The 24437-nt window shown below is 40.4% G+C and overlaps 1 protein-coding gene across 3 annotated transcripts in view; it reads right to left on the bottom strand.

Annotated features, from left to right (window-relative positions):
- The window catches only part of armc1l (armadillo repeat containing 1, like), a 32673-nt gene extending 8303 nt beyond the window's left edge, over nt 1-24370 (bottom strand). Inside the window, exons 1-5 of one of the 3 annotated variants that reach the window (XM_072554246.1) lie at nt 24033-24370; nt 13410-13570; nt 6854-7021; nt 5862-5953; nt 993-1185 (exon numbers count right to left, since the gene is read on the bottom strand). In XM_072554246.1, coding sequence (XP_072410347.1) covers nt 993-1185; nt 5862-5953; nt 6854-7018 — 450 coding nt within the window. In that variant the 5' untranslated portion in view covers nt 7019-7021; nt 13410-13570; nt 24033-24370. Of the gene's footprint in view, nt 1-992; nt 1186-5861; nt 5954-6853; nt 7022-9042; nt 9193-13409; nt 13571-24032 lie in introns of those variants that run through there. The other 2 variants (XM_072554237.1, XM_072554254.1) reach the window with 2 other exon arrangements.
- Between the last annotated feature and the right edge of the window lie 67 nt (nt 24371-24437).

Genomic DNA, 24437 nt, shown 5'->3' with positions numbered 1-24437 from the left:
AGCCAGTATGCTGAAAACAATTATTCTTGCAAACTCTATTCATTTCACTTTAACATTGGGAGAGGGAACAATTCTAAGAATTGTTGATTGCTGTTTTGATGCAATTATAGATTTATATAGTGACATGAACCATTTATGTACATTTGTTTTTACAATAGGTAATTTTTCTCATCACTAATTTTGATGGTCAGAAAATCATGCACACACAAATTTATGGTTTGCACTGCTGGTTGGAAAGGCTCTCTGCTTGGACCAGATAGTTGGAAAATTACATATAACATTTACTTATTTTAAAAAAATCTGATAAACTCTTATAGAAAGATTCTAAGTCAAAGCATTGCATTGATCTACAATTTCTATAACTTCTTTCAAAGAAGGTAATACTAAAACACATAATACAGTTCTTTTAAAAATAGTAATTACCAGAATAGTAAATAGCAAGAGCCCAAAATAAATACTGGCTAGGTTGTCAAAAAAACTGACCCTTTGAGTAATACTATGAGATCTTCAAGTTTACCTGAAAAGGAAAACAGGGTACCTCAAATAGTACAGATCCATGGTTCTGCACAGGTGTCTGTCTACATTTTTCTGAGTCTTTGGAGTGGATTTATAATCTTTTGACTTGATAGCGAGCATGCTACTACTGAGTTATAAATGATATTCTCTTCCAAAGCTCTGGAATACCTTCACACAATTCTCTGAATAATCTACAATATCTGACTATTTTTTAAAAACTGTATTTGCACAAAGAAACAAGGTTTTACAAACCATTTAATACTGCCTTTTCATCTATTAAATACTGCTCTTGAAGTCCCAATTATTAACTGCAAAGAATTTCAAAGCTCAAAACTCATTAGACCATATTTCACATAATAAACCTAAAAATTGAGAGAGAGAATATAACTATTTTAATGGGATTTGCACATTTTTCCCAAACTAATCATTTAAATTTTTGTGTTGTTGAAAGCAGAGATAATTCAGTCAATTCTCACCATGTTATGTAGTCCATCTATTTGTAGTGTGATTGTTTTTGCTTTCTTAATTGTGCTGTTAACGAAAAACTGGGCTGGCACACGTTTTGTACTGCTAGAATTATGAATTCTTGCTTTGACAGTCTGTACAGGCTTCTTCAACAGTTCATAAATTTCTGTTGCCAAAACGCTGATGCCTTTTGATGTGTCGTCCCTATCACAAAAATGGGCAATTATACAAGTTAAGCATCAACATTTCACAATTTTATAAATGAGTAAATAAAGAGTAGCTTGAACTACACTTCAGAGAACAAAACTATGATGAATACAATGCAGGTTAAACAGACACATTGATGCCAACAACACTTTCACAGAGCTTGACCAAATGCTAAATTTTCTTTCAGAGGGAAAAATTAAAACTAGAGGCCACTGAGAAAGAAGAATAGATGAAAATAAGTCTGACTTCTCCAACTCCTTTTAGCTAATTTGCGAATGACAATGACAGACATTTGTTAATTTTCTCAGTTCTGGATGGAATGTGAAATGAGTGAAAAGTCAAATTTTGTGAGAAGATTTGTAGCTTGGGTGCTCGTTGTTGTGTTTCTGTTCGCCGAGCTGGGAATTTGTGTTGCAGACGTTTCGTCCCCTGTCTAGGTGACATCCTCAGTGCTTGGGACCCTCCTGTGAAGTGCTTTTGTGATCTTTCCTCCGGCATTTGTAGTGGTTTGAATCTGCCGCTTCCGGTTGTCAGTTCCAGCTGTCCGCTGCGACGGTCGGTATATTGAGTCCAGGTCGATGTGCTTATTGATTGAATCTGTGGATGAGTGCCATGCCTCTAGGAATTCCCTGGCTGTTCTCTGTTTGGCTTGTCCTATAATAGTAGTGTTGTCCCAGTCGAATTCATGTTGCTTGTCATCACGAACACCAACTAGCCACGAAACGACACGACCAGCTATCCTTAGTAGCCACACACGCAGGTGACAAGCAACATGAATCCGACTGGGACAACACTACTATTATAGGACAAGCCAAACAGAGAACAGCCAGGGAATTCCTACAGGCATGGCACTCATCCACAGATTCAATCAATAAGCACATCGACCTGGACCCAATATACCGACCACTGCAGTGGACAGCTGGAACTGACAACCGGAATCGACAGATTCAAACCACTACAAATGCCGGAGGAAAGATCACAGAGGCGCTTCACAGGAGGCTCCCAAGCACTGAGGATGTCACCTAGATAGGTGACGAAACGTCTGCAACACAAATTCCCAGCTCGGCGAACAGAACCACAACAACGAGTGAAAAGTCAGTCGGTCAAGAGAGAAAAAAAAACTCAAATGCAGACACAGAGCAGTATTGCAAAGATCACTCAATAAATTCAGCCATTCTTTCACAGAGTCAAGGCTAAGGATTTACGTTTCTGAATATTAATCTGGCCAATTTTCAGTGTTTTTCCATTATCTAACATACTGGTATTACCTTAACTAGTAATCCAGAGACTTGGATAATGTTTCTGGGACCTGGATGTGAATCTCATCATGGCAGACGGTGAATTTGAATTCAATAAAAGTCTTTAAAACGTTTAATGATGACTATGAAACATCGTGGATTGTCGTTAAAAACCCCCCCAGTTCACTAATGTCCCTTAGGGAAGGAAGCTGCCATCCTTACTTGGTCTGACCCACATGTAACCTCAGACTCTCAACAATGTGGTTGATGCTTAACTGCCCTCTGAAATAGCCTTGTAAGTCATTTAATTGTTTCAACTGCTAGAAAGGAAAAGGGAATGAAACCAGAAAGACAACCTGCCATCGCAGTCCTGATACATGTTAACTAAGCAAAGTCTTTCTTTCTAATATCTGGGAGTGAATGACAAAATTGGGAGAACTGTTTCACAGACTAGTCAAACACCAGCCTTGACACAGTGATACAACAGGTATATCCTGTAACACCGTCAGGGCAGATCCGGTAGAGGTGGCAGAAGTGGTATACTGTGGGAGTGAGCTTCTCTAGGAGTGCTCAACATTGGTTCCAGAGTCCATGACCTCTTATGGCATCACATCTCGTTTCCTTATATCGGGCAACTCCCTTGGCACTCCAAAACCTACATTCAATGAATATCAGAGGCAAAATTGCCACTCTTTAGATTCATATCTAGCACAAACTAAGATAGTTGTGGTTTTTGGAGGGAACCCATCTCAGTCCAGAGCATCATGAGTTCCACAGGAAGGGTGATGTTCTAGGCCCTACTATCTTTAGTTGCTTCATCAATGGACTTACCTCCATACAAGGTCAGAAGTAGAGATGTTTACTGATAATCATATAATGTTCAACACCATTTGTGACTCAGATACTGAAGCAGTACCATCAATATGCAGAAGGTTCTGGAAAATATTTAGACTTGGGCTCATTAGTGACAAGTAACATTGAGCCATACAATATCAGGTAATGACCATCACCAACAAGGGACAATGACCATTTTCCCTTGATGTTTAATGACATTAACATTGCTGAATCTCTTACTATTGACATCTTGGGGGATTACCACTGAACTGGATTAGCTACAAGAGCAGGTCAGAAACTGGAAATCCTGCAGCAAGTAACTCATGTCCTAACTTTTAATGTTCACCACCTACAAGGCATAAGAGAGGCATACTCTTGCCTGGATGAGTGCAGCTCCAGCATTTCAGAAGCTTGATATCACCCAGAACAAAGTAGCTTGTTTCCAATCCAACACATTCAACAGTCAGTCCCTTCACCAGTTATGGACAGTGGCAGCAGCTGCATATACCATCTGCAAGACGTATGGCAGTAACTCATCAAAGTTCATTCAGCAGAACCTTCTCTCTCCCACCAAGATAGACAATGGCAGCATGTGCAAACGAACATCACCACCTGCGAGTACGTTTCAAAGTGAGAGAGGAAAGGTTTAAGGGAGATATGCTTGGAAAGTTCTTTACGCAGAGAGTTGTGGGTTCCTGGAACACGTTGCCAGCGGAAGTAGTAGAAGCGGGCACGATAGTGTCATTTAAGATGTATCAGGACAGATACATGATTGAACAGGCTTGGAAGGCCGAAGGGCATGTTCTTGTGCTGTAGTTTTCTTTATTCTTTGTTCTACCTACCTAATACAAACAGCATCCTGAGTTCAAACTATATCACAGTTCCTTCACTGACGTTGGGGCGAAATCTTAAGAATGCCCTTCTAACAGCATGTAATTACATCATATGGATTCACGTTGGCAGCTAACTATCACCTTCTCAAAGGAAATTAAAAAGGGGCAATAAAGCTGGCCTACCTTGTGATGCTCATATCCTGTCATAGAGTAAAACAATTGACATCAGGACATAGCAGGAACTTGCAATAAAGCATATCTGTGGTGGCACCGCATCCAACAAATCAAGAATATAGGTGGAAAGAGACCACATGACTCTACTGCAGAAAAACAACAAATGCAGAAAGCAGTGCAGCATTCTGGCTCATGAGCATCCCATCTTCCAAGTGAATCATATCTCTACACTAAGACATGTGTCTGCAGGATCTTCCTGCTGAGTCACTTGAAGGCATACAAAATTTGACGCTAACCTCATCTGCTCAAATTATTTGAAAATCTGCAAACACTGGAAACAGAAAAAAGGATAAATATTCAGATGCAAATGAGCTGCAGACAAAGGTTTCCCAGACAGTATCTGTGAGCTACCTGTTTAATAAATATGGGGTGGTGGAGTGACACTCTATGCTGGAACAGTTAAAGAGATGCTGATTGCATTACTGAACAATTAGCATTTCATGTTTGCAGTTACATGCAACAGTGAGTGTTCAATCTGAACTAGAACTTGAAAGAGGAAAATTTCCTATTCAGAATTTTGGTCTAGTTTTGACTTGAACTGAGTTAACTGCACCAATAATTGTGAATACAGGATCTCCAGATATTAAAGGCATATTCAAAAAACTGACTTCAGTTGAAAATAAAGTAGTTGTAATTAGACTAGCTGAAAGAAAGTGTTCTCCTCAACCTAACTGTATCTCAGACAGACAGCGAGCATCATCATAATAAACACAAAAATTATTTGGTGGGTTTCCAATTCCTTGTTGTCGAGCACAGCAAACAATTAATTGAGGCTGCATTTGAGCTGTTTGTGAAGTACCATATTCTCTAAGAATCCAAAACATTTAGTTGAGATAGAAGGGTGCAATATGAGGAAGAGATTTTGTCTACATCATTCCAACCCCATGTAGCTTAATCTGCTCTAAGTTTTGACATTGGCTCACTGTTATCAAAATGGGAAAGAGAATCTGTGTTCAAAGGAAGAAGAAATAAAACAAACATCAAAGCTGTTAACCTTTATGAGGATCAAGGTGAAAGTTCACAATGGTTGCTTTGTCATTTATACATTGTCCATCCAAGTTGAATATTAATGCCTGAGCAATGCGAAGGTGGAAAAGCCTCAGAATAATCCAGCACAAGTCTACATTATGCTATGAGAAGAAAAAGGCCACCATAACTATTCCTTAAAAACAGCCTAATCATAATTGTATGTAATAGCAACAACAAACACAAGGAGCAAAGACTGTCCAAAACAGTCAGCAAGCCTATATACTGCACATGAAGATGGCAGTCAAAATTTTCACTTCGCCTAAATAAGAACTATATAATTTCTGCCTTTACACTTGAACTAATGACTAGATTCAATGTAGCCAATAGGTAAAGAAATCGAAATTTAGTGACGTTTTTAAAAGTTTAGAAGCTTTAAATATGGTAATTCCAAAAATCATACTAAAAGCATGTTAAGAATAGCTATCACTAAAAACTAGAACTTACATTGAATGATACAATTCTCTCAAATGCACAGAATTTTCCACAACTGGTAGAAGTCACTTACCTTTTCTGTAGTCTCTCAAGATTGCTCACCAATCCTAACTCATTTTTCATTATCTCTCTATTAGAGGGACATTCTGCCAGATTATGCAGTGCCTAACAGGATTATACAACATCAGTCAAAATGATCCAAAAGAAATATAACAAATAACAGTGTGATTCATATTTAATTATATAATATGAAAACAAAACTACTAGCAAGATAATTCATTATGCAGTCTGAGTGATCTTAAAATGAAAAGGCATTAATTCTCAAAGTTTGCTTGGGCGGGGTATATTTGCAGTTCTATTTCACCCACATAAGAAAATTAAATACAACAATTATCAAAAAATTGGAGGTTGAGAAGGAGTATAAGAAATCTTCTGATTTCATCCAATATTGGAAACATACACCTATATTTCACAAGAATTCTCTATGGGTAGACTGGTAGATGCTTAGTGATGAGAATACAATTGCTGTCAAAAAAGTGTGGCACTGGAGAAACATAGCTAGTCAGGCAGCATCCGAGGAGCAGGAAAGTTGACTTTTTGGGCATAAACCCTTCATTAGGAATGTGGTGAAGGGTTTACGCCAGAAACGTCAACTCTCCAGCTTCTCGGATGCTGCCTGACCGGCCGTGTTTTTCCAGTCCTACACTTTTTGACTCTGATCTCAAGCATCTGCAGTGCTCACCTTCTCCTAGAATACAGTTGCAGCTTGGTAAATACCTTATGGTGTTGTTCTGCAAACAGTGGAGTAAACATGCACAGTTTTCAGTCTGAGAAAGTTAAGGTTGGTTAACTTTCTGGATGTTGTAATCGCTTCTTACACATTTGACTCACCAGAAGTAAATTCAATGGCATTACAGAAAATCAAGCAATTTTTAAAATTGAGATAGTAATTAGAATATAATTATTTAATCACCAGAGAGTACTAAGTAATAATCTAATTTGTACTGAAGGAAAATATTTAAAACATGAGATGTAAGCAGAAGATTAAAATAGAAAATTGCATACCTGAAGGGCACAATGAAGTACTTGCAGATTGCAGTGTTCCAGGAACAGCACGAGGCCTGGAAGACATCCCTTGTCTTTGACAATAGCTTCTCTATTCTGCGGTTCTGAAGCCAAGTCCCTCAGTTGACTAACTACAGCCAAAGCATCCATCATCTTGCATATCATTCACTGCAATTTTGCACAAACAATTGAATCACAATTGTTGACTGATTATAATTTATAGATTTTAGTCATTTGTAGAAAATGCATTTTAAATTATTTTTAATGTTCTGTAATACCATAAGACATAGGAGCAAAAGTAGGCTGTTTGACCCATCAAGTTTGCTCTGCCATTCAATGAGATCATGGCTGATCTGATAATCCTCAACTCCATTTTCCTACATTATCCCCATAATTCTTGATTCCTTAAATGATTAAAGATCTGTCTCAGCCTTCATGATGCTAAACAACCAAAATTCCACAGATTCACAAACCTGTCAGAAGAAATTTATCCTCATTTAAATGGCTGACCTCTTACCATGAGATTAGACTTTCTGATCCCTCTGTGTGTTCAGCTTTCTGCAGTGTTTCTCCACTTAAATAATATTCAGCTTTCTCTTCTTTCTAAAAGTGCATATCTGACACTTTCCCATACTATATACAATTTTATAAGTTTTGTGCAATCATTTGGCTTGTCCATATGCTTTTGCAGACTCTGTGTTGTCCACATGACTTTTTTTTGGCCATCTGCAGACTTGGTGATAGTACATTCACTTCTATCATCCAAGTCATTAATATAAATAACTGTGGTCCCAGCACTGACCCTATGATATTTAAAAATTAAAGGTATATAATTATATAAATGTCATACTCAAATGCTGTAACAGCTTCAAACTAAACAGTAAGTAATTAAGCTGATTATGCAAGAACAAAGATATTTACATTTCATTATTCAATATATGTAAATTTAAAATTGACAATTTTTTAAAAAACCAACAACAAAGTAGCAATTGGTTAATGAAATATTTACCTGTATGCTGATGATGGATATTAGCTGGGAATTCAGTTATGCACCGATAAATAGGAAGACTTGGAAAGCTATTTGTTAAAAGATGTAGGCTTTTAATGTGTTTTTTGTATCAGTAACTAAAACTTGTAAAAGTTTGTAAAATTGACAGGTTAACAGAAGACGATTGTCCAATGGTGAAGGATGGAAACTAAGAAACAATGTTCAGGCAGAAAGTAGTGGAACAAAGTAGTGGAAACTATGTGTAAATTGTCAGATATGATTACCTTCTGATAGTCTGAGTGTGAACAGCAGAAGAATGAAGTGGAAGTTTAAATGTGTTACATCCCTACCATAGAGAAAATAAGGTATGGCCTTTGATATTGTTGCTTCCAAAAAAAAACTTACATATATATATAGCATTTTTTTCAGTCCCATTGGACATCCTGAAGCACTTTACAGATTAAGAAACATTTCCGAAGTATGGTTACTGTTGTAATGCAAGAAACGTGGCAACCAGTTTGCATCCAACTCACATAAACAGCAATATAATAATGACTACAGAATGCTTTTTGACATGCATCAAGAAAGATAAAAATAGACAAGGCATTTTGGGATAATTTCATTGCTTTTTTTTGAATGAGGTGCAATGAAATCTTTTACATTCCTCCAAGCAGGCAGATAGGCCTTGATTTAGCAATACAACTGAAAGATGGCACTTCCAACAATCTCTGAGTAGTGCACTGGTAAATTAGCTATAATGGAGAGCTTGAATCCTGCAAAACCTCAGAGGCAAAAGTGCGACCAACTAAGTTATGGCTAATGTTGAGACCATTTGTTTTTTCTAAATTTTGTTTTGGAACTGAGAGTTGAAGTTAAGAATTTAAATTTGAACAGCAACGTGTTTTTCTTTTTAAAAAAGTGAGAATGGAATCCAAGATGGCGGTGACTCAGCAAGTCTGAGTCTATAGTGCTCCTCCCAAGACTTGGGCAAAGTGGGCTACCTGCCTCTACCACACTTACCAAATCATTTAAAATAGTTTTTACTTAATGTAATTAGTTGCTCAGTACTAAATTTAAACAGTCTAGTCTCCTGTAAAAATGACTAGGGGGAAAGGAGCCCGCAGTTCTCAGCAGGCAGGAACCCCTCCCCCACCCTCCCCAGCTGCAGCAGAGGCGTCTGCAGCTGCCCTGGGGGACTTACCTATGGTGGCGAGCCTTGCAGAAATAATCTCCAAACTTGACGCGAAGATTGACGCCTTCATCGAAGACTCCCGGAGCCGATGGAATTCAGTCTCGGCCGCGCTACAAAGCCACAGCCGAGACATTAAGGAATTCGAGCGCCGAGTCGGAGAGGTGGAACTAAAGGCTGTGACCTCCAAGACCATAGCAGAATCGGCCGTGGATCGGGTCCAGACTCTCGAAAAGCAAGTCTGGACCTTAGAGAATCACATTGACAACCTTGAGAATCGAGGTCGTCGAAAAAATATTTGTTTGCTGGGCCTTCCCAAACGGGAAGAAGGCCAGCTTACAGTGTTCCTCGAAAAGTGGCTTCCACTGCTGTTAAATCTGGAGACTGGATCAGGCCAGGTAAGGGTGGAATGGGCCTACCAGGTTGCAGTGCACGGGCCCGGCTTGGACCAGCGCCCCGCCCAGTCCTGTTCCGGCTGCAGAGCTACAAGGAGAGGAAGTTTTCTTGGAAGCTTTCAGAAATCTTGGGAAAGATCCCCAAGCCATGATTTACAAAGGATCCAAGATTATGTTACTTCAGGACTTTTCCCCAGCTTTGGTCTGAAAGAGGAAGGCATTTGACGAAGCAAAGAAGCGTTTAAGGGACTTAAACATTCAGTACTCCTTGCGCTACCCAGCTACGCTATGCTTCAGCCATGAAGGGTCCATGTATAACTTCGGATCACCGGAGAAGGCCAAGGAATTTTTAGACTCTCTTAGATAAATTGTAAGAGTTAATTGATGTTGTTTTGCCCTCCCCCCAACCCGGTTTACCCCCTTTTTTTTCCTTTCATTACCTTACTGTTTAATATTATCTCCGGGGGGGTGGGGAGAAGGGTTTATTTATTTATTCTTCACTTGGCAATTTTATCCCTTTTTTAATATATATAGGCCAGGGGGTCTAATTAATGTAGGTGTTGGGGAGGTGGTTACCTTATCCTATTTTATCTCTGTCCTTAGGAGCAGGGTTGTTTTCCCCTGTTATTTTGTATTACTATATTTAATTATTATTTGCTGAGACTATAATTTTATAGTCATATATGTTCATACATGGTATTAACATTACCAAATATATCCAGGCGTTGGTGTGTGGGGGGGGCGGGGCTTGGGTACTCATTGTTAATTCTAGCTCAGTAGTATATTTGAATTTTCTTTATCCTATCGTGGGGTGCCTGGGTCAAGGGTGGGGCACTGGTTGGGAGAAGTTATGATGGGCTTTTGGAAAGGAAGTGATGCCCCCTGGGAACAAGGGGGAAGATCTCCGTTTAAATACGTTTTATATTTTTTTATTTAGAAATAGTTTTTTATTATATTGATCTGAGTGTATTAAAGAGCCTTTATTTTTGTGAATTTTATATGCTCTATGTTTTGGATAGGGTTTCTTCTCCCAGGGGGTCTCGGCCCTGCCCGGTGATTATGGTTGATCAGTCGATTAAATGGTGCACCTGGAATGTCACGGGGAGTAATTCACCAATCAAAAGGAAGAAAATATTATCAAACCTCAAGAAAGAAAGGGTCGATGCAGCTCTCCTATAGGAGACACATTTATTGGATAAAGAACACCTGAAATTATGACAGGGAAGAGATTATTTTCCATTCTCTCTTTCTGTGCAAGGAAAAACATTTTGGTAAACTGGGTGGCTGAGGGCCCTCATGGACTTTCGAGTTGTCACAGAATAATTATGGAATATACTCCCCCGGACTTCCTTACAAATATGGTGCACCAAAAAAAACCGAATTATTCCATAAAATATGGCAGCCCTTCTTGAATTACACAAATATCTTGGTCATCCTAACAAGGGCCTTTATTTAATTGAGAGGGTGAACCTGGCTGGTCCGGGGCCCCTTGGGAGAGGAATCCTGCACGAATACAGGTTTTATTATGATCTGATGTTAACACATTCTGAGCATGTATCTCACTACTCAATTTCTGTGTTATTTGTGGGGTTTTTTTCTCTTGAATAATGTAAGAGATTTAATCATACACTCTGGTTAGTTGTAGGTTAGATGAGTAGTTAGTTGAGTTTTGTTTATTTCTCTCAGTATTTTTTTTCTGTTTGATAGATTTTGGTTATTATTTAAGATTTAATTGTATATCAATGTTTATACTTGGGGTTTTTTTTAGTTTTCTTTTGTAAACGTGTAAAAACATGTTAAATTTTCAATAAAAATATCTATTAAAATAAAAATGAGAACAAAAGACTGATATTTGCTATTGGGATCTGGCCAGAGAGGATAGTGTGGCTTTAGGGGGAAGTTATGGTCTTGTGGGATTACCATGAGACAATTAATCCAAAAACTCAGTTAATGTTCTGGGGACCTGGATATGAATCATGCAGATGGTAGAATCTGAATTTAATAAAAATATCTGACTATGAAACCATTGTTGACTGTTGGAAAAACCCATCTGTCTCACTAATGTCTTTCACAAAAGGAAATCTGCCATCCTCACCTGGTCTGGCCTGTATTTGAATCCAGAGCCACAGCAATGCAGTTGACTCTCATTTGCCTTCTAAAATGCCCTAGCAAGCCAGTCAGTTGTATCAATTGCTACAGTCTCAACAAGAACTGAAACCAGACAGACCATGCAGTATTGATGTAGGCACCAGAAAAGACAATGTCAGAAACAGTCCTGTTGACCCTGCAAAATTCTCCTTACTAACATCTGGAGGCTACTGCCAAGATCAGGAGAACTGCCTACTCAAGCAACAGCCTGACTTAGTCATACTTACAGAATCATACCTGAGAGACAATGATCCAGCTATCACAACTGCACCCCTGGATATGTCCTGCCCCACCAGCACAACAGAGCCAGCAGAGATGGCGACATAATGGTATACTGTTGGGAGGGAGTTGCCCTAGGAGTCCTCAACATTGACTCTAGACCCCATGAGGTCTCGTGGATTCAGGTAAAACATGGGCAAGGACACTTCCTGCTAATTACCATGTACCGTCCTCCCTCAGCTGAATCAGTACTCCATGTTGAACCACACGTGGAGGAAGCATTGAGGGTGGCAACAGTACACAGTATAGTCTGGATAGGAAATTTGAATGTTCACCATCAAGATTTGCTCAGCAGCAGCACTACTGATCAAGCTGGTTGGCTCCTAAAGGACATAGCTACTAGATGGGTCTGCATCACGTGGTGAGGGCACCGATAAGAGGAGAAAAGCATACTTGACCTCATCCTGGCCAATCTGCCAGCTGCAGATGCATCATTTCATGTTAAGAGTGGCCACCGCACAGTCCTTGTGGAGATGAAGTCATGTCTTCACATTGAGAATACTCTCCCACCTTGCTATGTGGAACTATCAGCTTGCTGAATGTGACAGACTTCAAACAGATCTAACAACTCAAGAATAAGCATCCATGAGGCACTGTGGGCCATCAACAGCAGAAAAATTGTATTCAAGCAAAATCTGCAACTCGTTGCCCAGCATATCCCCCATTCAACCATTACTATCAAGCCAGGGGATCAATGGAAAGTGTAGGAGAGCATGCCATGAGCAAAAACGAGTGTACCAAAACTGAAGTGTCAACCTGATGAAGCTACCTAGCAGGACTACTTGCATGCCAAACAGCAAAAGCAGCAAGTCATAGGCAGGCTAAGTGATCCCCTGGATCAAATCAGCAGATCAGATCTGAACTCTGAGTCTTGCCACATCCAGTTGTATGTGGTGGTGGTGGACAATTAAAGAACTCACTGGAGAAGGAGGCTCCACAAATATCCCCATCCACAGTAATGGAAGAGCCAACACATAACTGCAAAAGAGAAGGCTAAAGCATCCATAGCAATCTTCAGCCAGAAATGCCAACTGACCTCTTTCAGTGATCCCTAACATTACAGATATCAGTCTTCAGCCAACTCAATTCACTCTACGTGAGATCAAGAAACGTTTGGACGCACTGGATATTGGAGAGGCTATGGGTCCTGACAACATTCCGGAAATAGTACTGAAGACTTGTGCTCCAGAACTTGTCGCTCCCCTAGCCAAACTGTTCCAGTACAATTACAACACTGGCATCTACCCCACAGTGTGAAAAATTGCCCAAGTACGGAGGATGTCACCAACAATGCTATTAAGCAGCACCTGCTCAGTTTGGGTTTTGCCAGAGCCATTCAGCACCTGATCTCATGGAAATAGTGAGGATTGCAGATCTCCTGACCTCATTATAGCCTTGGTTCAAACATGAACAGAAGAACTGCATTCCAGAGATGAGGTGAGAGTGATATCCCTTGACATGAAGGCTGCATTCAACCAAGTGTGGCATCAAGGAATCCTAGCAAAACTGGAATCAATGGGTATCAGGGAACAAACTCTCTGTTGCCTAGAGTCATACCTTGCAAATAGGAAGATAGTTGTGGTCGTTGGAGGTTAGTCATCTCAGCTGCAGGACATCTCTTCACAAGTTCTTCGGGTTAGTGCTTCTAGGCCCAACCATCTTCAACTCCTTCATCAATGATCTTCCCTTCATCATCAGGTCAGAAATGGGGATGTTCACTGACAATAATATGATGTTCAGCATTATTCGTGACTCCTCAGATAATGAAGCCGTCCATGCTCAAATGCAACAAGATCTGGACAATATCCAGGTTTGAGCTAACAAGTTTCATTCATGCTACACAAATGCCAGGCAATGACCATCTCCAATAAAAGACAATCCAATCACCACCCCATGACATTCAATGGTTTTCATATCACTGAATTTCCCACTATCAACTTCCGTGAGGTTACCATTGATCAGAAACTTAACTGGACTTGCCACGTAAACACAGTGGCTACAAGAGCAGGTCAGAGGCTAGGAATAGTGGGGTGAGTAACTCACCTCCTGACTCCATTCCATCATGTACACAAGTCAGGACTGTGATGGAGTACTCCCCACTTTGCTGGATAGATGCAGCGCCATCAACACTCAAGAAGCTTAACACAATCCAGGACAATGCAGCCTGTTTGATTCGCACAAGCATCCACTCCTTCCACTACCGATGCTCAGTAGCAGCACAGTGTACTATCAAAAAAATGGCACTGCAGAAATTCACACAAATCCTCAGACAGTACCTTCCCAACCCACAACCACTTCCATCCAAAAGGACAAGGGCAGCCGATACTTGGCAATGTGATCAACTGCAAGTTTCCATCCAGGCCACTCACCATTCTTATATGGAAATATATCATTATACCTTCATTGTTTCTGGGTAAAATCCTGGAATTCCTTCCCTAAGGGCATTGTGGTCAATCTACAGTTTGTGGACGGCAGTATTTCAAGAAAGCAGTTCACCATCAGCTTCACAAGAGCAACTAGGGACAGGCAATAAATGTTGGTCAGGCAGCGATGCCAGTACTATGAATGAATTAGAGTCATAGAGATGTACATCAAGAAGACGATGCCTCACAGTCCAAGTTGTCCATGCCAACCAGCTATCCTAAATTAATCTAGTCCTTTCAAAAACAACTGCAAGATCTACTACTTTTGGCATCGAGATGTGGTTATGCTCAGAGAGGACAAAAGGGTAACCAAGTAGAAAATAGGGCCCCTCAAAGATCAGCAAGGCAGCCTTTGTGTGGAGCTGTAGAAAATGGGGGAGATACTAAATGAGTATTTTGCACCAGTATTACTGTGGAAAAGGATATGGAAGATATAGACTGTGGGGAAATAGATGGTGACACCTTGCAAAATATCCATAATATAGAGGAAGAAGTGCTGGATGTCTTGAAACGCATAAAGGTGGATAAATCCCCAGGACCTGATCAGGTGTACCTAGAACTCTGTGGGAAGCTAGAGAAGTGACAGCTGGGCCTCTTGCTGAGATATTTGTATCATCGATAGTCACAGGTGAGGTGCTGAAAGACTGGAAGTTTGCTAACATGGTGCCACTGTTTAAGAAGGGTGGTAAGGACAAGCCAGGGAACTACAGACCAGTGAGCCTGACCTCAGTGGTGGGTAAGTTTTTGGAGGGAATCCTGAGGGACAGGATGTACATGTATTTGGAAAGGCAAGGACTGATTAGGGATAGTCAACATGGCAATCATGTCTCACAAATTTGATAGAGTTATTTGAGGAAGTAACAAAGAGAATAGATGAGGGCAGAGCGGTAGATGTGACCTATATGGACTTCAGTAAGGCGTTCGACAAGGTTCCCCATGGGAGACTGATTAGCAAGGTTAGATCTCATGGAATACAGGGAGAACTAGCCAGTTGGATACAGAACTGGCTCAAAGGTAGAAGACAGAGAGGGTGGTGGTGGAGGGTTGGTTTTCAGCCTGGAAGCCTGTGACCAGTGGAGTGCCACAAGGATCAGTGCTGGGTCCTCTACTTTTTGACATTTACATAAATGATGTGGATGCGAGCATAGGAGGTACAGTTAGTAAGTTTGCAGATGACACCAAAATTGGAGGTGTAGTGGACAGCGAAGAGGGTTAACTCAGATTACAACAGGACCTGGACCAGATCGGCCAATGGGCTGAGAAGTGGCAGATGGAGTTTAATTCCGATAAATGCGAGGTGCTGCATTTTGGGAAAGCAAATCTTAGCAGAACTTATACACTTAATGGTAAGGTCCTAGGGAGTGTTGCTGAACAAAAAGACCTTGGAGTGTAGGCTCATAGCTCCTTGAAAGTGGAGGTGCAGGTAGATAGGATAGTGAAGAAGGCGTTTGGTATGCTTTCGTTTATTGGTCAGAGTATTGAGTACAGGAGTTGGGAGATCATGTTGTGGCTGTACAGGACATTAGTTCAGCCACTGTTGGAGTATTGCGTGCAATTCTGGTCTCCTTCCTATCGGAAAGATGTTGTGAAACTTGAAAGGGTTCAGAAAAGATTTACAAGGATGTTCCCAGGGTTGGAGGATTTGAACTATAGGGAGAGGCTAAACAGGCTGGGGCTGTTTTCCCTGGAGCGTCGGAGGCTGAGGGGTGACCTTATAGAGGTATACAAAATTATGAGGGGCAGGGATAGGGTAAATAGACAAAGTCGTTTCCCTGGGGTCAGGGAGTCCAGAACTAGAGGGCATAGATTTAGGGTGAGAGGAGAAAGATATCAAAGAGACCTAAGGGGTAACTTTTTCACACAGAGGGTGGTACGTGTACGGAATGAGCTGCCAGGGAAGTAGTGGAGGCTGGTACAATTGCAACATTTAAGAGGCATTTGGATGGGTATATGAATAGGAAACATTTAGAGGGATATGGGCCAGGTGCTGGCAGGTGGGACTAGATTGGGTTGGGATATCTGGTCGGCATGGACGGGTTGGACCGAAGAGTCTGTTTCCATGCTGTACGTCTCTATGGCTGGCAATTGATTGATCCATTTAGCATCCAATCAAAGAAAGACTGATCCTGGCCAGCCAAACACAGAGAATATTGAAAACAAAGAATGATGGACTCTGACTGAGTTTTGGGTTGGAGAAAGTTTTTGTTTTCGAATCTGCTGGACTGGGAAACTTTTTTCAGTTTTGATCTTAAGTCATTCTTTAGTTATTGAACTGTTGAAAGTTGTTAGAAAAGAATCCCAGTCAGTAAGAAATAAGTAAAAATTCTCCACAGACCTTCTGCATTCACCTGTGACTTTGGAATTCAAGCAAGACACACAGTCCTCCATGCCTGGACAAAATCCACCAAAGGATTCCATGAAGGCCAGGTATTCATCATTGAAATGGTTATCAAACTGGCAATGTATGATTCTTTCATTTTAAAATAATTATCCATTAACTATGTCTGTCGATGTGTGAGTGAGGTTTATATTCAAAGAAGATTGGGCTTAGATCATTGACATTAATCGGATTGCTTTGTCATTTATCTGTGTTCTGCTAAAGTTACATTTTTAAATAAAAATTAACTAATTATTATTAAGTTATAAACTTGGTATCCAAAATCTCTTATTGTAAAGTCTGGTTATGAACATTGAGCAATTTTGAGGATCATTGAATATTTTAATTCCGTTGTGTTGCAAATCCAATGATAGTAAAGTTGATTTGTTTTGGATTGCTATCCCTATGTCGTAACATAATTATGGCCTCAGCACCGGATTCTTGGGATGCAGACAATGTAGGTCTGGAATTCGTTTTCTAGTATACTTTAGATTGGGTAATCTGACCAATCTATTTTATTAATATTTAAGATGGCACTAGAAATTGTTAAAGATTTTTTGGAAGTGCCAGAAATTTCCCTGGTATTGTTGCAAGTCACACGTAAAACTAAACCAGCAGAGTTAGCCAGTAGACTGCAAATATTACTACAGTGAGCTGAGAAAGCAGACATTATAGATTTAACATTGAAACAGTTGAGTTTAATGGAAATGTCTGACAGGTTTAATAATCCAGGCAGTGCAAGGAATGAATCAGTGAACCTTCAGTTGCAGGTAAAGCAACTGGAAATGAGAAAATTAGAGTGGAATTCCAAAGAGATTTTAAAAACTTAGAAAAAAAAAGAGAAGGAGAAAGAATACAAAAACAGAATTTGAACATAAAAAAAGCTAGAGAAGCAAAAGCAAGAAAGGGAATTTAAATTGCAAACATTGCTGCCTATCCAACTAAACCAGAAGTTTGGGAGAGTCTGGAGGAAGAAGGGCCTAGTCATAAAATGCAGTTTAGTCAGATGTTTAAGGTTGTGCAAGCTTTGTCAAAATTGGAAGAGAAGGGCATGGACATGCTTTTCATATCACTTGAGAAGGTAGCAACCCAAATGGGGTGGCCAAATGCAGATTGGACACTGCTCATACAAAGTAAATTAACTGGTAGAGCAGAAAAGATTTATACATCCCTGTCAGAGGACGGTTCTAGAGATTATGATGGAGTACGAAGGGCTATTCTAAGTGCATATGAATTGGTTCCAGAAGCATACAGGCAGAGTTTTCAGAACTTACTGAAACAGCTCAGGTAAACTTGCAAGGGGTTTGAGTTAAACAAAACAATTTTGATAGGTGGATAAGAGCACTAAAGACTGAAATTACTTAGGATGCTCTCACTGAAATTATTCTTAAGGAACTTAAAACATTCTTACTTTCTGTCATAAGAATTCATATAGAAGAATAAAGGGTAGCAATGGCAAAGCATGCAGTTATAATGGTTGATGATTATGAACTGATCCATAAACTTTTATTTTGTCACCCCCAAACATTTGAGAAAAATAAGTGGCAGAGTGAAAGGAAGGCAGGTAGCCAAGACAGAAAATTGACAATAAGAAATAACCCAAGAACTCATCCTGAGAATAGAAAGAAAAGTGCTGAGGATAGGGATGAAGTTCAGAAACTTGAATGTTGCTATTATAAGAATTTGGGACATGGATGTTAATTTGCTCACTGAGCTGGAAGGTTCGTTTTCAGACGTTTCATCACCATACTAGGTAACATCGTCAGTGAGTCTCCGGTGAAGCACTGGTGTTAGTGACCCGCTTTCTATTTATGTGTTTAGGTTTCCTTGGGATGGTGATGTCATTTGCTGTGGCGATGTAATTTGCTGTTTTTTTTCTCAGAGGGTGGTAAATGGGGTCCAAGTCAATGTATTTGTTCATAGAGTTCCGGTTGGAATGCCATGTTTCTAGGAATTCTCGTGAGTGTCTCTGTTTGGTACTAAAACAGCAGCTAATGAACTTGAAAGTCCCCATTCAGACAACAAACAAATCAATGTTATTTACAAAATAGCTTGCAAGAACTGTAACAAACACTACATTGGGCAAACAGGCAGAAACATGAACATCAACTAGCCACAAAAAGACATGACCCATTCTCACTAGTATCTTTATATACAGATGAGAAAGGACAACACTTTGATTGGGACAACACATCAATCCTAGGATAAGCCAAACCGAGACAGGCACATGAATTCCTAGAAGTATGGCATTCCAACCAGAACTCTATCAATAAACACATTGACTTGGACCCCATTTACCACCCTCTGAGAAAATGTACAGCAAATTACACCACCATAGCAAATGATATCACCAATCCAAGGGAACCTAAACACATGAATCGAAAGTGGATCACTACCACCAGGGCTTCACCAGAGGCTCACTGGTGATGTTACCTAGCATGGTGACGAAACGTCTGAAAACGAACTTTCCAGTTTAGCGAGCAAACTTACAAATAGAACTTCTCATTTGGAATTGTATTATTGTTCCTTCACTGTCACTGGGTCAAAGTCCTGGAACTCCCTCACAGAACTGAGAGTGTCCATACTCTCCTCAGGAGTGCAATTAAGGACAGTTAATAAATGCTGGCCTAACGAGCAATGACCTCATCCCATGCACAAATTTTTTAAAAAGTGCTGCTGAGGAAGCATTTACAAAAAAAGACACAAACAAAATGTGACATGAAGCATGGTAAGACTTTCTTTTTGGAAAGTCCAATTGATCTGCAGTTTACCCAGCAAGGATATTATTGTATCGTCTAAACAAAACTTGATGTTTTGCACCAGCATTAGACAAATACAAATGGCAATCGATACTAAGGACAACAGAAACTGAAGAAAATTGTCCTAAAGTGACATACATGATCTTTACTTGTCAACTATTGTAACTTGCTACTTGTCACATAACTGTGAACTAGCGGCATAGGTAAGGAATGTGATGCATTTGAATTTTCTGAAAGTGTTTGATAAAGTCCCACATAAGAGGTTACTGTGCAACATTAAAGCACATGGGGTTTAGATTAATATACTGGAATGATTGAAAATTGGTTAGCAGAAATGAAACAAAAATGAGAGCAGCATTAAAGAGGTATTTGGAGTGGAAAGTGGTGAACCAAAGGGATCACTGCGTGGGCCTCAGGTATTCACAACATCTATCAATGATTTGAATGAAGCAATTTAATGTATTTTTCCAAATCTGTTGACACAAACTAGGACAAATTGTGAATAAAGCAGAAAAGGCTTTGAAATGATTTAGATTAGCTGAATGACCGGTCAAATAGATGACAGATGCAGGGTAACATGGACAATTGTGAACGTATCCACTTTGGCAGGAGAAACAATAGATAGTCTTAAAATGTTGACAGACTGGGAAACACGGATGTATAAAAGGACATGGGTGTTCTTGTAGCAAAAGAATCATGCAGGTGCAGCAAGCAGTTAGAAAGGCAAATGGTATGTTGGCTGTTACTATGAGGTGATTTGAATAACAGGAGTAAGGATGTCTTGCTGTAGCTGTACAGGGTCTTGATGAATCTACATTTGAAGCTTTGCGTGCATTTTTGGACTCCTTATCTAAGAGAATATTTATTTGCCACAGAGGGAGTATAGCAGATTCACCAAGCTGTTTCCTGGCATGATAGACTTGTCGTATAAAGGAGAGCTTGGGCTGTTTTGGCCTATGTTTAATGGAGTTTAAAACAATAAGAGTGTATAAATTTCTTACAGGACTGGACTAATTGGATACAGGGATGATTCTCCCTCTGATTGAGAACTAAGATAAATTTCTTCACTCATTAAGTGTTAATCCTGTGGAATTTTCTGCCACATAAAGGTGGTGGAGGCCAAGTCATTGAATATAAGTAAGAACTGAAAAGTTCATTTCCAGACATTTCGTCACACTACTAGGTAGTATCTTCAGTGGCGGTCAGGCGAAGCACTGCTGATAATTCCTGCTTTCTAGTTTCTTTTTTGGGTTGGTGATGTCATTTCCTGTGGTCAAGTCACATCCTGTTCTACTACCCCCGGAGAGAGAAAAACAGGACGTGACATCACCACAGGAAATGGCATCACCAACCCAAAGAAACCCAAATATATAAATAGAAAGCAGGAATTATCAGCTGTGCTTTGCCTGAGGCCCACTGAAGATATAACCTAGTAGGGTGACAAAACATCTGGAAATGAACCTTCCAGCTCAGCGAGCAAACCTACATCCAGAACCTCAACCTGAGCTACAAATCTTCTCAAAACTCGCTAAATTTAAGTAAGAAATAGATGGATTTCTAGACAATAAATACTTCATAGGGCAAGGCGAAGCAGCAGGAGTATGGTATTGTAACAGACTGATCTGCCATGATCATCTGAATGGCAGAGCATGCTCAATAGGTTGAATAGCCTCCTCTTGCTCCTATTTTCCATGTGAAAGATCAAAAATCCAGAAGATGTAAAGTGTAAAATCTTGAGGCTTTGGATCCACAAGACATCCAGGACAATGGCATCTACGTGAAGTGCCAGAGGGCAGCAGTCCTTGAAAAGCATGGTGCTGATTTGGAGCAGCAGCTCTTCTCACTGTGTGCCATACAAGGAGAAGGTTTCTAGAAAAAGCATACCAGAAGATGGTCACTCCACATTGTGATAGGTTGGCAAAGATGGCAGGTAATTGCTGGCCATTCACTGAAAGGAAAGATGACAATAGCTCCAGGTAAACCAGGACACCTTGGAGCTGTGTAACAGATATAAAACTGTAGATTCCTATTTAGTGTATAACATGACTGAGTCAGGAATGGATGACTCAAGGGAAAACCCTGTTGCCCGAAACTACACTGTAAAGAGAGGGAGGCTAATAGGCAGATTAGAAAGGGATTACTAGTGGGTAATTCAATAATTCGAGGCATAAAGTTCAAGTTTGCAGCCAAGATTGAGTGTTCTATAGTCTGTGCCTCCGAGTGCAAGAGTTCTAGACATAACAGAGCAGCTAGATAAACATCTGGAAAGGGACAGTGAACCATTAGTGCTTGTGGTTCATGTGGGAACCAACAACATAGGGAGGGATAGTGTGGAGGACTTGCATGATCAGTTTCAGGAGTTAGGGAATATGTTGAATTACAGGATCTCCAGTAGTTTTGGAAATACTACCTGTGCCATGAGCTTTACAATTTAGGCAAAGGCAGATCGGGGGTAAATATTTGGCTTGGGGGATGGTGTAGAAGAGAGGGGTTTAGATTTTTGGGAAAGGAGAAAGCTATTCGGAAGAGATGGGCTATACCCAAATAGAAATGGAACTAATCTCCTGGCTGAGACAGTAAATATTCTAGTTGGGGCGGATTTAAATTTGTAAGGTAGGGCAGGGGTCTAATCAGCCTAGTTTTGGAAGTAATCATGGGTGAGTGATCATGTGTGTGAACATGACACACATATGACAAAGGTATCATATCCAATTTCCCAGATTGAATGGTCAGGATACTTTTATTCCACGGAGGTCTAATTGATGATTTTGGGACCTACACAAAAAGCTGCTGCCAAGTTAAAATATTAATTGAATGGTTAAGATGATGGCTAAGAAGCAAAATGCATGGCTTGGTAAATTAGGGTGAAAGAGAGCAGTGGTAGAAGTCTTTCCTGGGTCATAAAAAGTAATGTGGTTAAACAACCTTCAAGAACTTAATATGGAGATCTCATAATAGTCATCCCAACAAAAATAAAGGTGGCAAAATCAGTTGGAGTATGCATAATTTAAAAATGCAATACTTTTCAGAGCCTTTTGTTTCAACAGAACTAGAAGTCCTCATGCAGGTGAGGTTTTGGTGACTGCTAATAAACTTAAGAATAAATTGATGAGACGCAAAACCAAAGGGAGTTAGATAGTTGGGACGTGTACTTTATTCTAAGATACTAAGATGAATCACTTTGTCCCAAACTTAGATTTGCACTGAAAATGTTTGAAGATTGCCTTACAAGGTTCATCTTCATTCCTGACTTGAAAGGGTTCAGAAAAGATTTACAGGATGTTGCCAGATTTGGAAGATTTGAGCTAGAGGGAGAGGTTGAATAGTCTACGACTGTTTCCCTGGACCATTGGAGGCTGAGGGGCGATCTTATAGAGGTTTATAAAATCATGAGGGATAAATAGATAGATAAATAGGATAAATAGACAAGGTCTTTTCCCTGGAGTGGGGAGAGTCGAGAACTAGAGGGCATAGGTTTAGAGTGAGAGGGGCAAGAAATAAAAGGGACCTAACAGGCAATGTTTTCATACAAAGGGTGGTACATGTACGGAATGAGCTGCCAGAGGAAGTAGTGGGGCTGGTACAATTACAGCATTTAAAAAACATCTGGACGGTAAATGAATAGGAAACATTTAGGGGGATATGGGCCAAGTGCTGGCAAATGGGACTAGATTATGTTAGGATATCTGATCCAACTGAGGAGTCGGATCGAAGGGCCTGTTCCCGTGCTGTACATCTCTATGACTCTAAGAGCTTATGTTCAAAACCTTGACTCTCCTATTCCTCGAATGTTGCCTGACTGGCTGTACTTTTCCAGCACCACACATTCTTTGGATAGTATTAAGTTCAGCAAAGCAATTGAATAAAAGAATAGTAAAATTTTTGCAAGTACACTGAGAAATCAACTTCTATAAAAAAAAACACCAATTAATAAAGCACTATCACTCACCCTATATCTCTACATTTCCCCATGGATAATCCACCTCGTCTACATATCCCTAGACACTATGGACAATTTAGCATGGCCAATCCACCTAACCTGCACATCTTCGGACTATTTGAAGAATCCAGAGCACCTGAAGGAAACCCACACAGACATAGGGAGAAGCTGCAAACTCCACACAGACAGTCACCAGGTCTCTGGTCTCCACCCAGGACCCTGGCACTGTGAGACAGCTCTGCTAACCACTGAGCCACTGAGCTGCCTTTTGAATGGCAAAGGCAGATTCAAAGAGCCAAAAGCCTAGTCCAGCTCTTGTTTCTTGAACAAAACAAAACAAATTTCCTGGAAGAACTCAGCAGTGAAGAGAAAGTAGAGTTAACATTTTGAGTCCAGTAACCCTGCATCAGAACCTTATTTCTTACATTCTAGCTAATCGAGAAACCATAGCACCTAGTGATGTAACCCTCCCCACTTCCCCCCCAAATAGCAACTATTAGCAGAGGTTCCAGTTACAAACGCTAATATTGAATTAATACTTTTTAAAACTGTTCAAGTAGGAAATATTTTTTGCAGACAGAGGTAGGTGCCGAAATGAAACTTAAACATATGCCGCAAAGGAGACAAGCTACATTTTGACTTGGGCAAAACTTGGTTACGCAAGCTCAGACTCATTCGTACCTCAGCCTCCAGTAATAAAAAGGGCCGAGTGTGTTCAATACCACTTCGCTGGGCGACGCAAGGACCTAATGTGAAGGCGAGTGGGTTGTTTTATTAAAGCAACAGAGAGACGGCACGGTACAAAAGCGGAACCCTGGGGGCGAGGCGCAGTAGGCCACAAACCAGCCTTATGATGGAGCGTGGTCCGGTTTCGGGAAGGGGAATGTGAATTACGGAGAGGGAATAGGGGATTAGAGGATTAGGGGTGTCCGGTCTCCCGCAGGGGCAGGGGTAGGGATAAGGAAGGACATCAGGTCGAGGAGACACTCTCCGCTCGCTATCATCAAATGAACCGCCGGTTCCCCCACGCTCTGCTCTGATTGGGCAACCGCGGGGAGAACTTGTCTCCCATTGGACCACTGCATA

This window comes from Chiloscyllium punctatum, chromosome 3 (genome assembly GCF_047496795.1).
Source record: "Chiloscyllium punctatum isolate Juve2018m chromosome 3, sChiPun1.3, whole genome shotgun sequence".
In the NCBI taxonomy this organism is placed as follows: Eukaryota; Metazoa; Chordata; class Chondrichthyes; order Orectolobiformes; family Hemiscylliidae; genus Chiloscyllium; species Chiloscyllium punctatum.
Note: the sequence above shows the minus strand (reverse complement) of the source record. Positions and strands in the feature narration are given on the sequence as shown.